Source organism: Petaurus breviceps, unplaced genomic scaffold, assembly GCF_028583685.1.
Source record: "Petaurus breviceps papuanus isolate PSGF00001 unplaced genomic scaffold, PetGlider_PUasm1.0 556, whole genome shotgun sequence".
In the NCBI taxonomy this organism is placed as follows: Eukaryota; Metazoa; Chordata; class Mammalia; order Diprotodontia; family Petauridae; genus Petaurus; species Petaurus breviceps.
The window spans coordinates 4,329,091-4,344,739 of NW_027186374.1; the positions used below are offsets into that span (position 1 = coordinate 4,329,091).

The window sequence follows — 15,649 nt, forward strand, 5'->3', positions numbered from 1 at the left end:
GGCTCAATACATTCTTTTTCATCAATTTATTCAGGATTGAGAGAATGATGGAACAAGGTCCCAGAAGAGAAGGAAGGGATGGAATCAAAGCTACAAAGAAAACAGCTTTGGAAATGTTAGTCAGCTAGCATTTATGAAACATGTTCTATGTGCCAGGCAGTGTGCTGAGCAACTGTGCTAGACTAGATGGGGATAGAAAGAAGTTTTGAAGTGTGGAGTTAGGGCATGGATGAATGGTCACAGTTCTCCCAGCAAAGTGGGAGTGTGGATGGGGGTGGTTTTGTAGGCATAAAGAGAAGAGTGGTATGTGATAATCAAATATAAAGAAAAAGAACATCATATAATCAGGAGCCAGTTGAGGTTAGATAATGTGAATTTGGAGCAGTCCCAGTCAGCCTTGTTTCTTGACTTTTGCCAGTTTTCAGGACCTTGGGAACAGGGGTGGAGAAGGTATATATTATGGGTGACCCAGAGTCAAGGATTGGTAAGACACAATTAGCAGGGCAAGGTGGTCAAAGAAAGAGTCAGGATGGGAGAGTAAGTATACTCCAAGTTCAAGGTTGTGAAAAGAAGAAAGTCTGGCCTCATTTTTATAGATTTCAGTCTGGATCACTTAGTTTACATAAGGTGAGAACAGGGGCAATGGATTGGGAGGGATTGAGGAACCAGAGAATAAGGTGAGAATGGGGAGGGTTAGGAGTGAGGATGTGGTCCAGGCCCAAGAAGGACAGGGGATTGTGATTCACCAGATCATGGAGGTAATTCAGTGGGGGAGGTGGGGGGTGGGGTGTTCAAGATAGTGAGTTCTAGACCACCCTGTGAATCTTGGAATGTGGAGATGGAAGTCACTCATGGAAGTTCAGATTGCTGGATTGGGAGGTCAAGATATTCCAAACCTAAGATTGCAAGCTCCTTGAGGGCAGATACTACCCTTTGCTTCCTTTTGTATCTCTACCACTTAGCACATAGTAGGTGCTTAATAAATGTTTGTTTGATTAAAATGTAATCAAGATTACCATGATTATCATGCAATCATGGAGCTACCAAAATATGAGGAAACCCACCAAAGACTAATCTGTCAATATGTCAATGACTTGTGGTTTCATCATCATATAGTAATACTCTTTACCCTCTAAAACTTCTGATTCTTCCTACATGTACAAAAACCTTTATAGCAGCTCTTTTTGTGGTGGCAAAGAACTGGAAGTTGAAGGAATGCTCATCAATTGGGGAATGACTGAGCAAGTCAACGCATATGATTGTGATGGAATGCTATTGTGTTATAACAAATGACAAACAGGAGGCTTTCACCTGGGAAGACTCATATGAAGGGATGCAAAGTGAAGTGAGCAGAACCCGGAGAACACGGTACACAGCAACAGCAACACTGTGTGTTGACAATCGTGAATGACTTAACTCTTCTCAGCAACACAATGATCCAAGACAACTCCAAAGGACTCATGATGAAAAATGCTAGCTACCTACAGAGAAAGAACTGATGGAGTCTGAATGCAGATCAAAGCATGTTTTTTAAAACTTTATTTTTCTTGTTTTTCTTTTCTTTTGCAACATGGCTAATATGCGTCTGTCATGATTGCAAGTGTATAACCTATATCAAACCACTTGCCTATCAAGGAAGTGGGAGGGGAGAGAGGAAGGGGGAGAATTTGGAACTCAAAACTTAAGAAAATATTAAAAATTGTTTTTACATGCAATTGAGAAAAAAACAAAAAAAGTAAAATTTCTGGCTCCTGAGAGTTGTTTGAGGCCCAAACAGAGTGACTTGCCTTTGGACCTAAGGGTAGTATTGGTGGCAGTCTCTGAACCTTTCATATAAAATAGTATGGGGGGGGGTGACAGGAATAGGAGCACACTAGATATTTTTACTATAGCCATATATTTAAATACACGTTTGTATATATAAAAATATGTAATAATAGAAATTAGAATGGAATATAGGGTAGCCATAGAGTTAGAACTGAAAGTGACATCAGAGGTCATTGAGTCCAATGCCCTTACTTTACAGATAAGGAAGCTGAAGCCAGAGGAGTCATGTGAACTCTCTGAGGCTACTTGGAAAGTAACTGGTAGAAGCCATGTCCCTGGAGGCTTCCGTGTCCCCCACCCTATGACTACACATCCATTGTTCTTTCCATAGCAAAACTCCTGCCTGGTATTCATAGGATAACATAAGATAATCTGCTCCTGTATATTTGTATTCAAAAAGTCATTAATCACAACACCTAAGGGGGAAAGGGTGAGAGCATCCCAAGATGTCCAGTTTCATTAGGGTATATGGAGCACAGGGGTGGAGAAGCAAAGCCCTGAATTTTGGCATGGTCTCCCTGCTCTGTGGTCTCGCCCTTGTCAGCTCAATCCTTTCTGCCCAACCACTTCCTTTATTCTGCCCATGCCCACACTTGAGAGCTCAGCTTGGCTCCCTTGGGCCTGGCTCCCTGTCCTAGCATGTCACCGGGGGCTCTGATGTGGGGAGGGACCCATGGGAGGTCAGAGAAAGTCAGTCATCTAGTGGGCAACCCTCAGGCCCTCGCCTGCACTCAGCACATATATGGCTAGTGGGATTTACGAAAGTCAGACCTTCCTTTGGGAAAATGTCTTCAAAGATTTAGCAACTCTGACCAACACAATGACCAACCAAGATTACAAAGAATTGATGAAACATGCTGTCTAGCTCTAGAGATGAATGAATGCAAGAGGGCAGATGGAGGCCTATTTTGTCTCTGGGTTTGTCTGCCTCAGTCTCTCTCCGCTTTCTGTTCTGGACATGGTGGCCTTGTTTTACACAGCTCTACATGTCTGTAATGTATTTCTCATCTTCTAAACAGGTGGGGGAGGGGAAGCAGAGAGGGAGATCTGGGTCTTGGATCTGAAAAGAAAATGAAATTGAAGAAAGAAGAAAATGTCTTTCAGAACCATGGAAAGCTCAAAGCAGGACCTTTGAGGTCCTCTTGTCCTGGGACCATGAGGCAGCAGATCAGAGCTGTGGGGCTGGAAGGAGTCTTAGAGACCATCAAGTCTGATGCCCTATTTTGACAGATGAGGAAAAGGATCCTCAGAGCAGCTGCTCACGGTAACTAAAGAACAAGCCTATGAGTGCCAAGTAAGGCTTAGGGGGTAAAGAGGCCTGGAGAGATGGAATCCAGGTTTCTGCAAGCTTCTGGAAGGCACTAGCTGGTCAGAATAGCAGCCCAGGCCGACAGAACCCACCTAGCAGGACCATGGCTTCAGCCTAGATTCTTTACAAAGGCATTTACCTGTTGGGAAAAAAGAGATAAACAAAAATAAACTTCATATTATAGTAAATAGGAGAAAACCATCCCTCCACCAAAGTCCTCTTCAGATAAGGTGTAAGCTCCTGGAGGGCAGGGCCAGCTTCATTTCTTTGTTTTTGTAGCCCCAGAACCTCACAGAATGGCCACTGCTTACTGATTGGGCCTGTTGCTTCATTGTGGCGTGTGAGTGACCCTGAATCATTGAAAGCCAAGCCGTCAGAGGTGGACACTCAGGTCCTGATAAATCCAAAAGGCTTTGAGTAGGAGCTACCATGGACTCATCATTGGAGCACCAGTCGAAGTGAGTTCACAGAGGCTCATTGCCACCACCGGCTATGGGATTGTGGCTGAATTTCCCAGCCATGTATCACAATCACCAGGTACCAAGGCATTGTGACCTAAGGCAGCCCACATGGATAGAATGCTGGCTCCTAGAGCCCTGGCAGGACAGGACTAGGCAGGCCAGAGGCATCTTAGCAGAGCCCAGAGGTCTGACAGAAGAAAGAGAAAACAGTGACACTAAGTCTTTTGGCCTCTTTTTTTTTTTTCAGGTGAAAGCCCAAGTAGCTATGGGATCATTAGGTCACAGTTTTAGAGGAAGGAAGCTGAAAGGTCATCTGGTCTAACCCTCGCACTTATTTCAGTGACTCAGCTAAGGTCATACAGCACCTAGATCTCCACGCTCTCCCTGAGGAAAGCAGGGGGCTCAGGACAATGTTAAACATCTACCGTAAGTCAGAGGTAGCGCTGTGCTGACCTTTGTCACGAGCTCCTCTTGCCTGGCTGTCCTCTCAGAGAAATCGTCGTTGACATCCAGCACCAGCACAGGGGCCTCCTTCAAGGTCTCAAAGTGGAGCCTGCAGGAACCAGAGCCATGCTGAGAGGCAGTCCAGGCTGAGGGGGAGAGGATCTGGGCCTGGTGCAATCTGGCCTCCTGCCCTATGGTAGCTGTGGGACCTTCAGCAGGTCTCAGTACCTCAGTTTCCTTATCTGTCAGATGGCTTCAAGGTCCCTTCTACCTGGAAAGGGATGATTCTAGAGGCTTCATGTGGAGAACTCACACAAACAACAAGGAAGCAGGATTTTGTTTTAAGCTTTGAGATTGCTTCAGACATAGCTGCTGTTTGGTCACTTTTTCAGTTAGTTGTGTCTGACTCTATGACCCTCTTTAGGGTCTTCTTGGCAGAGATACTGGACTGGTTTGCCATTTCCTTCTCCAGTTCATTTTACAGATGAGAAAACTGAGGCAAACAGGGTTAAGTGATTTGTCCAGGGTCACACAGCTAGTAAGCGTTTGAGCCTGGATTTGAATTAATAAAGATGAGTCTTCCTGACTCCAGGCCTGGTGCTTTATCCACTTTGACACCTAGCTACTAAAACCCAAAGTCAGTGGGGAGGGGTGGAAGCTCTCCCAAGGTGGACCAGAACTGAGGAAAACTTTGGGAGGTCAAATTTTCAAAACTAATTCTAAGATCAGACTGTTCAGCCATACCAGAAAAGCTAGCAGAAAGTCAACTGGACTGTACAGAAACCCCCAGAAGGGTGGCTGTGAATCTCTGCACACTCATTTCAGGAAGACCAGGCAGAAACTGCTGGGACAGTTCTAAGTCTGGATCCGGGGTGGCCACAATCCTAAAAGCCAGCATCCATTTGAAGGCACCTGAAGGCTGTAAGATACTTTATATATGTTCTATGCTATCTCGCTTGAACTTCGTAACAATTCTGTGATGTAGGTGTTATTAATAGCCCATTTTACAGCTGAGGAAATAGAGGCCCTGAGAGGTGCCTTTTGTCACAGATATACATGTGTGTGTGTGTGTGTGAGAGGGCACCTCCAGTCGTCCAGATCTTTATCTTGCCACTGGACCCAGACAGCTCTGGAGGAAGACAGTGAGGCTGGTGACTTTGCACAGCCCTCCCTCGCTTAAATCCAATTCATTTGCAAGTCATGGCATTACCTTCCAGTATCATACACCGGCACCTTTGAGAATGAAGGACAAGCAACAGATCTAGAAGGGACCTTAGAGGAAACTGAGGAAATTCAAGTGATTTGTCCAAGGCCATGCAGCTAATGAGACACATAGCAGATAGCACTGCTGGCCCTGGTCTGTGACCCTATGGAAATCACTTGGCCTCTCAATTTCCTCAGCTGTAGAATGAAGAGATGAGACCCCTCTGTGTCTGTGGTCTCTCCCAGCTCTTAGTCTGGGGGACGGCCAAGGCCAAAGCTCTCTCCCCATCTGCAATACCGCTATGGCAGAAGTAAGGTCCCTGCTCTGGGGTCCACGGGTCAGTTGTGCCTTCGACTTACTCAGTCACCTTATGGACAAACCAGTCTTCATGCTGAGCATGGAGCTGTTCAAGGTAGCTCAGCTCGAGGCCCTTCTCTTCAGCCCTGGCCCGCTGGCGAAGTCTCTCCAGGCATATCTACAAGACAAGGCCAGGCTCTGGCGGTTGGTGAGGCTAGGACAGCACCCCTCCCCCCAACCTTTTGACCTGATCAGAGAGCAGGACAGCTGGGAGGGACCTTGGAGGTCCTGCCTAAGCTCTCCTGTAAAGAGGAATCAGTGCCAGGAATGCCAGCAAAGGCATGTTCAATAGTGGCACGCGCGTTCAATGGTGGCACGTGCGTTCAATGTTGGCAATCTTTATCACCCCATCCCAGAGTGCTTTGGGGTAGAGTGAGTTATTACAAGGCTTTTCTCATGGGGAAATGCAATCCTCCTCTCAGTTACTTGTATTACTTGGTTCTGGAGAAGCCCTAGGTTCAAACCCTGCTTCTGATACTAGCTGCCCATGTGACCTTGGACAGGTCCAGTCTCTGGGCTGTGGAGAATTCATCTGAAAAGGAGGGCATTGAACTCCATGGCCCCTGAGGCCCTTGCTGGCTCTAGAGTCTATGAAAATCAGAGAAGCCAGAGGAGAAGCGGTTGTCTAGGTCCTCATTTACTTAGACAGAACCTCTGGTTTCTCCCATTTGAATGTAAGCTCCTTGAGGGCAAGGGAAGTTTTTAGCTCTCTTGGGGATGCCCAGTAGTAGTAAGTCCTCACTAAATAAATGCTTGTTGATTGACTTTTTTGATTTTTATCTTTGTTTCACCAGAGCCTAGCCAAAATCAGACCTGTTGTTTTTAGTTGTTTCATTCATATCCAACTCTCCTTGACCCCATTTGGAGTTTTCTTGGCAAAGTTCCTAGAGCGGTTTGCCATTTCTTTCTCCAGCTCATTTTACACTTGTGGAAACTGAGGCAAAGAGAGTGAAGTGACTTGTCCAGAGTCACACAGCTGGTAGGTATATGAGCCTGGATTTGAACTCAGGAAGAGGCATCATCCTAGCTCCAGGCCTGGCACTCTATCCACTATGCCACCCAGTTGCCCCTAAAATCACATCAACTGGACATTTAACAAATGTTCATCAATGGATTCTCCTTAGGATCAGGCTCCAAATCCTGCCTTTGACACTTAGGACCTCTGTTCCTTTGATATGTGACCTTCAGTTTCTTCCTCTGTAATAATGGGAAGATGAAATGAGGGCGTCTATGTGGCACAGGAGATAGAGTGTTGGGCCTGAAGACAGGAACACTCATCTTCCTGAGTTCAAGTCTGGTCTCAGACACTCACTAGCTGTATGACCCTGGGCAAGTCACTTAACTCTGCTTGCCTTGGTTTCCGCATCTGTAAAATGAATGGGAACAACTGACATGATGAACAATAACAACAGCAACAATTAAACGAGGCCCATTCTACCTCTAGATTAAATGAGCTCCTGGGTAATTTCCTAATTACTCCTAGGTAGCATAGTGAATGGTCTACAAGGCTTGGAATCTGGAAGGCTGGGATCAGATCTCGCTTCAGACACTTTCTGGCTATGTTATCGGGCTTGGAAACATCACTTAACCTCCATCTGCCTCAATTTCTTCATCCCTAAAATGGGGATAACAATAGCATCTACCCCACAGAATTTTTGTAAGGATCAAACAAGCAGACGTATGTACACACATTTTATTATTGTTTTTTATATTATTATCTATTCTTTCTCCAATGAGCCTGCAATGCCTAATATTGAGCTGGGGAAAATAATCCTCCTTCATAGATGGGCTTTCTACTCCAAGAAGGAAGAAGGCCTGGTTTTCTTGAAGCTTATCTGCCCCATGGTTCATGGAGTCCCAGATCTAGGGCTGAAAAGCACTTTTGAGGGCATCAGTTGGCACAGTTCTCTCCACAGGCTTTTTGATATGAATCACAAACATTGAAGGGACATCTGGTGCTCATAAGACCACCAGAAAGCATTTACAAAGCACCTACTGTGTGCCAGGCACTTATGCTAGGCTCTGGGGGTCCAAAGACTAAAGGAAAATGTCCCTAATCTCAATGAGTTTACTTTCTAAAATGAGACCATTCATTGATCAGTCAAGTCCTGATTACAAACCAGGAGCTAGGCTAGAGGTCTTCTTCTTTTTTTTTTGCTTTTTTGGAGGGCAATTGGGGTTAAGTGACTTGCCCAAGGTCACACAGCTATTTTTTGTGTTAAGTGTCTAAGGCCGGATCAGAACCCAGGTCCTCCTGACTCCAGGGCCAGTGCTCTACTCACTGCACCACATAGCCACCCCTAGGCTAGCGGTCTTGCAGACCTTCTAAGGTCTTTTATTTAGCAGAAAAGGAAGGACCTTGGGGGCCTTGAATTGCTCCCCACTTCCACATTTTATAAAGGAAAGTGAGTCCATGAGAGCTGAAATCGCATTCTACTAGTCATAGCCAGTTAGTGGAAAATTCAGGAGGAGAATTCTGGGCATCTAGTACATACATGATGTAGTCAGTTCAGAAGGCCCGGGTATTACGCTCTTGTGATTTCTGTAAGTGTGGCCTAAATCTCAGTTTCCTTACCTGTAAAATGAGGAAGATAATACCATCACTAAGTGATTTTTAACCTAAACAAGGGCTATTATGATGGGAATTCTACTATGTGACTAGCTTTCACTTGCTAATCCATTACTGGTTTTCTGGGAATGGCAATTATTCCTGGGCAGCTTTCCTTGGGCAGCATCACAAAGGCAAGGAAGAGAATATTTAATGGAGGCAGGAAAGAGCATTCCTCCCCCCCAACCCCAATTCCCTCCTAGCAGGCCAGACTCATGCCTTAGGGCTACAAGGGAAGCTGAGGCAATTGGGTGCAGGCCCCACAGTGCCGGGAGCCAAAAAGGGAAATCCAGACTTCAATTTCCCAGATGAAGACCAGGCTTCCCCCTCCCTTCCTGAGGGCCTGGCTGGGGAAGGGCTTTGGTTTTAGAAAATAGAGGGTCAGAGGTGGAAGAGTCTGGGTTTGTTTTAATGTAGGCTCATGGTCTTAGAACTAGCCAGAAGGGTCATCAGGACATCTAGTCAAACTCTCTCATTTCATAGGTGAGGACTGAGTCTGCTGCCGAGATAGCATTGTGAGGTCTTTTAAAGGGCACACAACCAAGAAACAGCAGAGATCTGAATTCAGGGGCTTGGACTCCAAATTCAGCACCCTTCACTTCCTCCCTCCCTCTTTTAGCTGATGTGGTTCAGAAGGGCCTCCAACCCCTCCCCCCAGCTCCTCCCTCCTCAGGTCTCCAGAATTCTCTGGGTAGCACAGTGAATGGTTATGTGGTACCTGGGGAGAAGCCTGCAGGTAGATGAAGCCATCCAGGGCCATGCGGCTGCCAAACTCCAGGAGAAGGAAGGAGTGCCAATTCTGATAGACAGCCCACTCGACATCATTTAGGAATTGATTTTCAAAGAGATTCTTGGCGAAGATGTACCTGGGGGGGGCGGGGGAGATGAGAGGTGGGACACTATGGGGAGAGAGAAAGAAGATGGAACAGCAGGTGGAAAAACCAAGCAGGAGGCAAAAGCTGGGCCAATAATAGCCCCGACCTCCCAGAGGCTCTCTGAAGGAAGCAGTGAGATAAAGCACCGAGTATAAAAGCTATCATCATTTCTATTGTTAACAGAGCTGGGTCTCATGCCCTCACGCAGTGTGCACTGCTCTCCCCCAATACCAGGCTCCCTAGGTCAGAAACGAACTAACTCTTAGAACGGTGAACAAATAAAGGTCAATTCAATTGTGCAAATACTTAATCGGTACCTACTGAATTCCAGGCTCAGGGCCAGGGGCTAGCGATCTACAATAAGAAGGAGACTGGCGGGGCGGCCAGGTAGCACAGAGAGTAAGAGCACCGGCTCCAGTGTCAGACTGACCTGGAGATCGAATCCCGGGCTCAGACACTTAGCACCCACCCAGAAACACCTGGCCGTGTAACCTTGAGCAAGTTACTTAACCCCCATTGCTTAGGGGCGGCCAGGTGGCTCAGCGAGTAAGAGCACTGGCTCCAGTGTTGGGACAACCTGGAGATTGAACACCCAGAAATAATAACTGGCCGTGTAACCTTGAGCAAGTTACTGAACCCCGATTGCTTAAAAAATAAATAAATAAATAAATTTAAAAAAGGAGACTGGCAAGGTTGTGGTTGCTATTTAGGCAAGTAGGGCTCTAAGTGACCATCACCAGCTGTTTTTCTTGGCAATGGTTTGCCATTTACTTCTCCAATGCACCCCCTTTTTACAGATGAGGAACTAAGGCAAATAGGGCTTAAATGACTTGCTCAGGGTCACAGAGCTTCTAAGTGTCTGAGGCTGGATTAGAACTCAGATCTTCCTGACTCTAGGCCCTCTACTCTATCTGCTATTCTACTTAGCTGCTGCAAAAAGGAGACTAAAAAATGGCATTTATATAGTACGGCAGAGTCTTCAAGACACTTTATATAGAACCTTTTGGCTTATGCCCTCCTCAAATACTCTTTGCCAGAGACACCAGTCTCCTTGCTGTTCTTCAATTGAGACCTTCCATCTCTCAAGCATTCTCTCTGGCTGTCCCCCAAGCCTGGGATGCTTCTTTGCCTCCTGGCTTCCCTTGAGTCCCAGCTAAAGTCCCACATTCTGCAGAAAGCCTTTCTTCATTCCCCTTAATGCTAGCACCCTGCCCTCTCTCTGGGGATGATCTTGTCTGTAGCTCAGGGGTGATCCTTTTCCATTGTATCTCTGCACTGGGTCAACTACATTGTAGAGAGAGTTTAAGATATGTTTATTGACTGACTTCTAGACTCTGTATAAACCCTACAAGAAGCCTTTCCTGTTTGCCCTAAACTGCTAGGCCCCCCCCCCCATAAATTTATATTTATTTGCATTTACCTAAAGCATACATGCTGCTTACCTAAGGGAATACAAGCTCCTTGAGGGCAGGCTTTTCCCTTTTGTCTCTGTATTGCCTGTGCTTAGTACATAAGTGCTCAATAAATGCATGAAATTGAAATATTATTTTACACAAATAAGTATGAACTTAAGGAAAAGGCTTACCATGGAGAGGAAAACAGAAAACATGCAAAGGGGAGAGGTAGGCAAAGTGCTTAGGGAAGGTTGGAGAAGGGAACTGGGACACTCACAGCTGGGAGTCCTGGGAAGATTTCATAGAATTAAGAGCATCAGTGAAACAATGAACCCCCCTGCTTTCCCCCCCTTCTCCCTGCTCCCCCCCCCCCCCCAAGCAGGGCAGGGCTGGATGGGTACAACCATGTTAAATTTAATTTACTTTTTAACACCCCACACATACATACTATACAACAGATTCACATTTTCATATAATAAGCATGTAGATACATAAAGAAAAATCTCCCTGGGTGTGGCAGTCCCTATGTTCAGCCTTGAAATAAGGGAAGAATTCAATGAATGGAAATGGGGATAGGAAGGGGAATTCTATTCCCAGCTCAGGGGAATTGCTCAGCAAAGTCAGGAAGAGCAGAGAAGATAGGACAAAGACAGAAGCAGAGGAGAGTCCAGTTAGTCTGAACCACAGATGTTATGCAAGTAGAGAAAAGTCAGTTGGAGAGAGCTAGTGGAGGTCTTTGAGTGGCAGGCTCAGGCATGTGGACTGAATTGGGTAAGCAATGCAGAGTGACCTAATTAGTCTGGGGCATCAGGTGCAAAGTGTGGAAGGCAGAAGGGCAGACTGGAAGCAAGGAGCCCAATTAGGAGCCTGCTACAGAAGTGTAGGAAAAAAGAGGTGAGGGATTAAACAAAGATGGATGCAGAGGAAGCAGAGACAAGGGGTCACAGACTGTGGCAAAGGCTGGAAGCTGGGGGCAGGGTTAGGCTGGGAGGAAAAGGAACAGCTTTAAGCCTCATTGACTTTGAAGATACTGAGGCCATCAGCAGAATCAGAGAAGTTTGCAGTGTGGAGGAGAGGGAGATGGACATGTGGGAATGAAAAAGTAGTATTAGGCATTTGATATTTTCTGTGTATTTCTGTTATGCTTTGGGGTTTACAAAAACAGAAAGAGGACAGCTAGAGAGCCCCTGCCTTCAGGGAGCCTCCTTTCTAATAGGTGAGGCCAACACAGAAGTCAGTATCTATTGAGCACTTGCTGTATGCGAGTCACACTGCTAAGTTAGGAATAAAAAAAAAGGCAAAAATAGACCCTGCCCTCAGGAAGCTGGCATTCTAATAGGAGAGAGATCACCCAAGTAAATTGATAGACAACATGTAGATTAGCCAGGAGGTAACTTTGGAGGGAGAGTAAGGTGAAGGCTGGGGGGACACACAGTGGCCAGGAAGGAGTGTTTGGAAGTCACAGTGGTGGTGAAAGGATCCACAGAGCAGTTGGTGAGGAGCCTCGCACTCGCCATGCTGAGTAGGCTGTGCCAAGGGGATGTCCAGATGGCTATGTCCGGCAGGCTGAGGAGAGTCAGAAGATACAGACTGGGGGGTCATGTACAACTGAAGCCAAGGGGAGGATGGGCTGGATAAAGTACAGAGATAAGAGACAGCAAAAGAAAAAGACGCCCACCCACATGTGAGAATGAGGAGTCGGCTCCAAGGATGAAGCAAAGTCCCACGAGGAGGAGAACTGAGCAAGAACAAAGGCAGGGAAGCTTGAGGGAGGGGAGGGTGGGATCCATGAGGTCAGATCCTAAGAAGTCAGGGAGGCTAAGTACAGACTTAGAAACTGAGGCGAGGAAGGCTAAGGGACAGTGACTTAGGGTCTGAAAAAGGGTCCAAGCCCACCTCTTCCTGGCTCCAAAGTCAGCATTGTTTTCCTAACATTATGCTACATTTCAAGGACATGGCAGGTAAAGACCTCTCCTTGGATGCTTCCCCTACCCTGGTGCACAGACTCATCACTTACCACCTAGATTATTGCCATCACCTGCTGGAGGCTCTCCCTGCCTCAAGTGTATCCCCACCATAGGCCATCCTCCACTCAGCTGTCAAACTGACCTTCCTCAAGTTCAGACCTGACACAACAAACTTCAGTGGCTCCCTATTACCTCTAGGATCAAAGGTAAAATGCTCTGTTTGGCATTCAAAGCCCTTCACAACCTAGTCCCTTCTTCCATTCCCAGCCTTCTTAACACCTTACTCCCCTGCATGTACTCCATGATGCAGTGGGAGTGGCTTCACACTCTCTACCTCATTTTCATCAGCTCTCCTCCATGCCTGGAATGCTCTCTCTTCTCATCTCCACTTCCCTGCTTCCCTAAATTCCTTCAGGTCCCACCTTCTTCAAGGAGACTTTTTTTTGGTAAGCCTTGAGAACAGGGGCCTCTAAAAAAAGAGAAAGAACTTTCTTTGTAACCCTAAAGTTTAGTACAGTGCCAAGAGCCTACTTATGGAAGGTGCTTAGTAAATGCTTACTGACTTAGGATGTTTAGGGCAGTAGAGAATGCAGTGAAATCGGGGAGATGTTAGAAAATGATAAGATTTGGAAAAACCTTTTAAAATTCAGATATTAAGAGGGGAAAGACACCTTAGAGGTCAAGAAACCCAACTTCCTCATTTTATGACTAAGGAAACTGAGTCCCCCCTCCCAGTGACTTGCCTAAGGTCACACTCATAGTAAATAGCCCACAGATTTAAACCCATGCTCTAAGCCTCCTTTCCCAGTCCCACAGTGCTATGGGGAAACTGGTGGAGTTTGTATACATGATATGAAGAAAATGATCAACCTGTACCAGCTAATGCTCTGTGAGGGTTAAAAAGCACTAACATGTCACAGGCCTAGTCATCAGAATCTCCTATGGCTTTCAGATGTTCCCATCTCAATCAACACCCATGATTCCCTCTTACATAATCCCCTGGTTGGCATTGAAAGGTCTTTACAATCTGATTCCAATCTACTTTTCCAACCTGTCTATTGTATTCTTCATGTATGGTACTCCATCTCCCAACTCTGCCTTAGGACAGAGGGAGTGCACTGCAGGCATGGGAGAGCAATGTAAAGGCCTGGAGTCCGGAGATGGAGTCTCACTGCTGAGGAAGCACAGATCCAATGTGGCAGGAGCAGAGTCTTCATAATCTCAAAAGTACTCCCTTCTTATACGTCTTAGGACCTCTAGCTTGCTTGGGGAAGCAGATCAGATGGCATGTTTTGCATTAGGCCTTTGCTGAGGCTCCCGGCAGGTAGCTGAGTCTGTCTCCAAATTACTTTGAATTTATTTTCTTTTGTCTATACCTAGATATGTTTATGTTTCTTCCAGGAAGAGGTAAACTTCCTTGAAGACAGATGTGATGTCAAAGTTACATTCAATGCCTAAGAGAGTGTTTGGCACATAGTAGGGACTTAGTAAGTGCTTGTTGATTGAAAGAGATGGTAGGAGTGAGCCAGGCTCATCCAAGGGACAAGGGGTTGCAGGCTAGAAAAGCACATATCATTGAAATGGTGGACCATAATCCAGACTAGATGGGTACAAAAGTTAGGCAGAACCACAGTTGAGAAAATAGGACCTAAAGAAATTATGAAGGCAAGAAGAGGTTCACCAGAGGAAGGGAGTGTGCAGGGTTGGGTGGAAAGGAGATTGAGATGGGGATGGTAAGCATCAGGATCCCAAAGGAGGACTGGGCTGGAGGGCTGGTGAGATCAGGAGTTGTGACCACTGTGTGTGTGTGTGTGTGTGTGTGTGTCTGTGACAGAAATAGAGAGAGTGGCTATGAGAGCAGAGTGATATATGGCTAGAGCATTAGACATGGAGTCAGAAAGACCTGAGTTCCCATCCTTTTTCAGTTGTGTGACCCTAGATAAATCACTTTGGTTGTTGTTTAGGGGGTTTTCAGTCATTACTGACTCTTCGTGACCCATTTGGGGTTTTCTTGGCAGATACTAGAATGGGTTGCCAATTCCTTCTCTAGCTCATTTTACAGATAAGGAAACTGAGGCAAACAGGATTAGGTGACTCACCTAGGGTCACACAGCTAAGGAAGTGTCTGAGGCCAGATTTTTTTTTTTGCCTTTTGGAGGGCAATTTGGGGTTAAGTAACTTGCCCAAGATTACACGGCTAGTATTTTAGTGTGGGTGTTAAGTGTCTCAGGCTGGAACTGAACTCACTGCACCACTTAGCCGTCCCCTGAGGCCAGATTTGAACTGTAGAGTCTTCCAGATTCCAAGGAGGCACTGTATTAAATGTGACACCTACCTTGCTAGGCAAATCACTTAACCTCCCTGAACCTTAGTTTCCTCATCTGCAAAATAGGGGAATTTGTCTCAATGATTTTTCAGGTCAATTCTAGCTTTAAATGTCTGATCCTATAAAACCTCATTGAGACCATGGTGGGAAACTAGACACCAGTCAGAAGTCTCCAACTAGGATTGGTCAATCAACAATCATCTCTAAGTTATAAGTTATAGACAAGGTAGCAAGTGGCATTGGTCAGACTTTCCTCATCAAGAAGTTCTCCGTTCTAATGAAATCACAGGTCTAGTCTCCATTCCTGACTTTGTGCCAGGGACCAGGCTAAGCAATGGGGATGCAAAGAAAAGGTAAAACCAGTCCCTACCTGCAAGGAGCTTATATTCTTATGGAGCCAATATAAACAGAAATAGGCAGAGACACCCAGTTTATAGAATAGATAAGCTTTGAAGAGAATAGAAGATAACCTTTGGGTGGGAGGGGATCTTCCCCAGGCCCCTCCCCATGTCTGCAGGAAGCCAGATGCAGGGTGGCCACAGGGAGGGTGGGGGAGGGAAAGGGGGAGGGGAGAAGCTGGCTTTTTTTTTTCTCTAGGAAACTCAAACCCCCATGGGGTAGAAGAACCCTTCTTAACTGCCACCTGCCACATCTTGAATAACATTCCAAGTTGGGAAGGGCTCAGGCCCAGCTGTCCTTGGAGCTGGGAAACATAGCCTCATGATTTCTGCAGTGCCCAAGGAACTGACTGCCCTGCCGCCCCCTTCATGCGTGTTCCCAGTGTACTCACTTCCTCACCAAATACTTTACACAAGGCTCCAGACCCAACTGAAGGAAGTTGGGGTTGAATTTAAAACTCACCCCTTTCCCCCAGATC

The 15,649-nt window shown here is 46.1% G+C and overlaps 1 protein-coding gene across 3 annotated transcripts in view; it reads right to left on the bottom strand.

Annotated features, from left to right (window-relative positions):
- Nucleotides 1-1,524: 1,524 nt before the first annotated feature.
- Nucleotides 1,525-15,649, bottom strand: part of DGUOK (deoxyguanosine kinase) — a 49,208-nt gene continuing 35,083 nt past the window's right edge. For 2 of the 3 annotated variants that reach the window (XM_069102807.1, XM_069102804.1), the window contains 4 exons: nucleotides 8,929-9,076; nucleotides 5,605-5,720; nucleotides 4,051-4,150; nucleotides 1,525-3,275 (listed from right to left, as the gene is read on the bottom strand). In XM_069102807.1, coding sequence (XP_068958908.1) covers nucleotides 3,246-3,275; nucleotides 4,051-4,150; nucleotides 5,605-5,720; nucleotides 8,929-9,076 — 394 coding nt within the window. In that variant the 3' untranslated portion in view covers nucleotides 1,525-3,245. The remainder of the gene's footprint in view (nucleotides 3,276-4,050; nucleotides 4,151-5,604; nucleotides 5,721-8,928; nucleotides 9,077-15,649) is intronic. The other variant, XM_069102806.1, reaches the window with a different exon arrangement.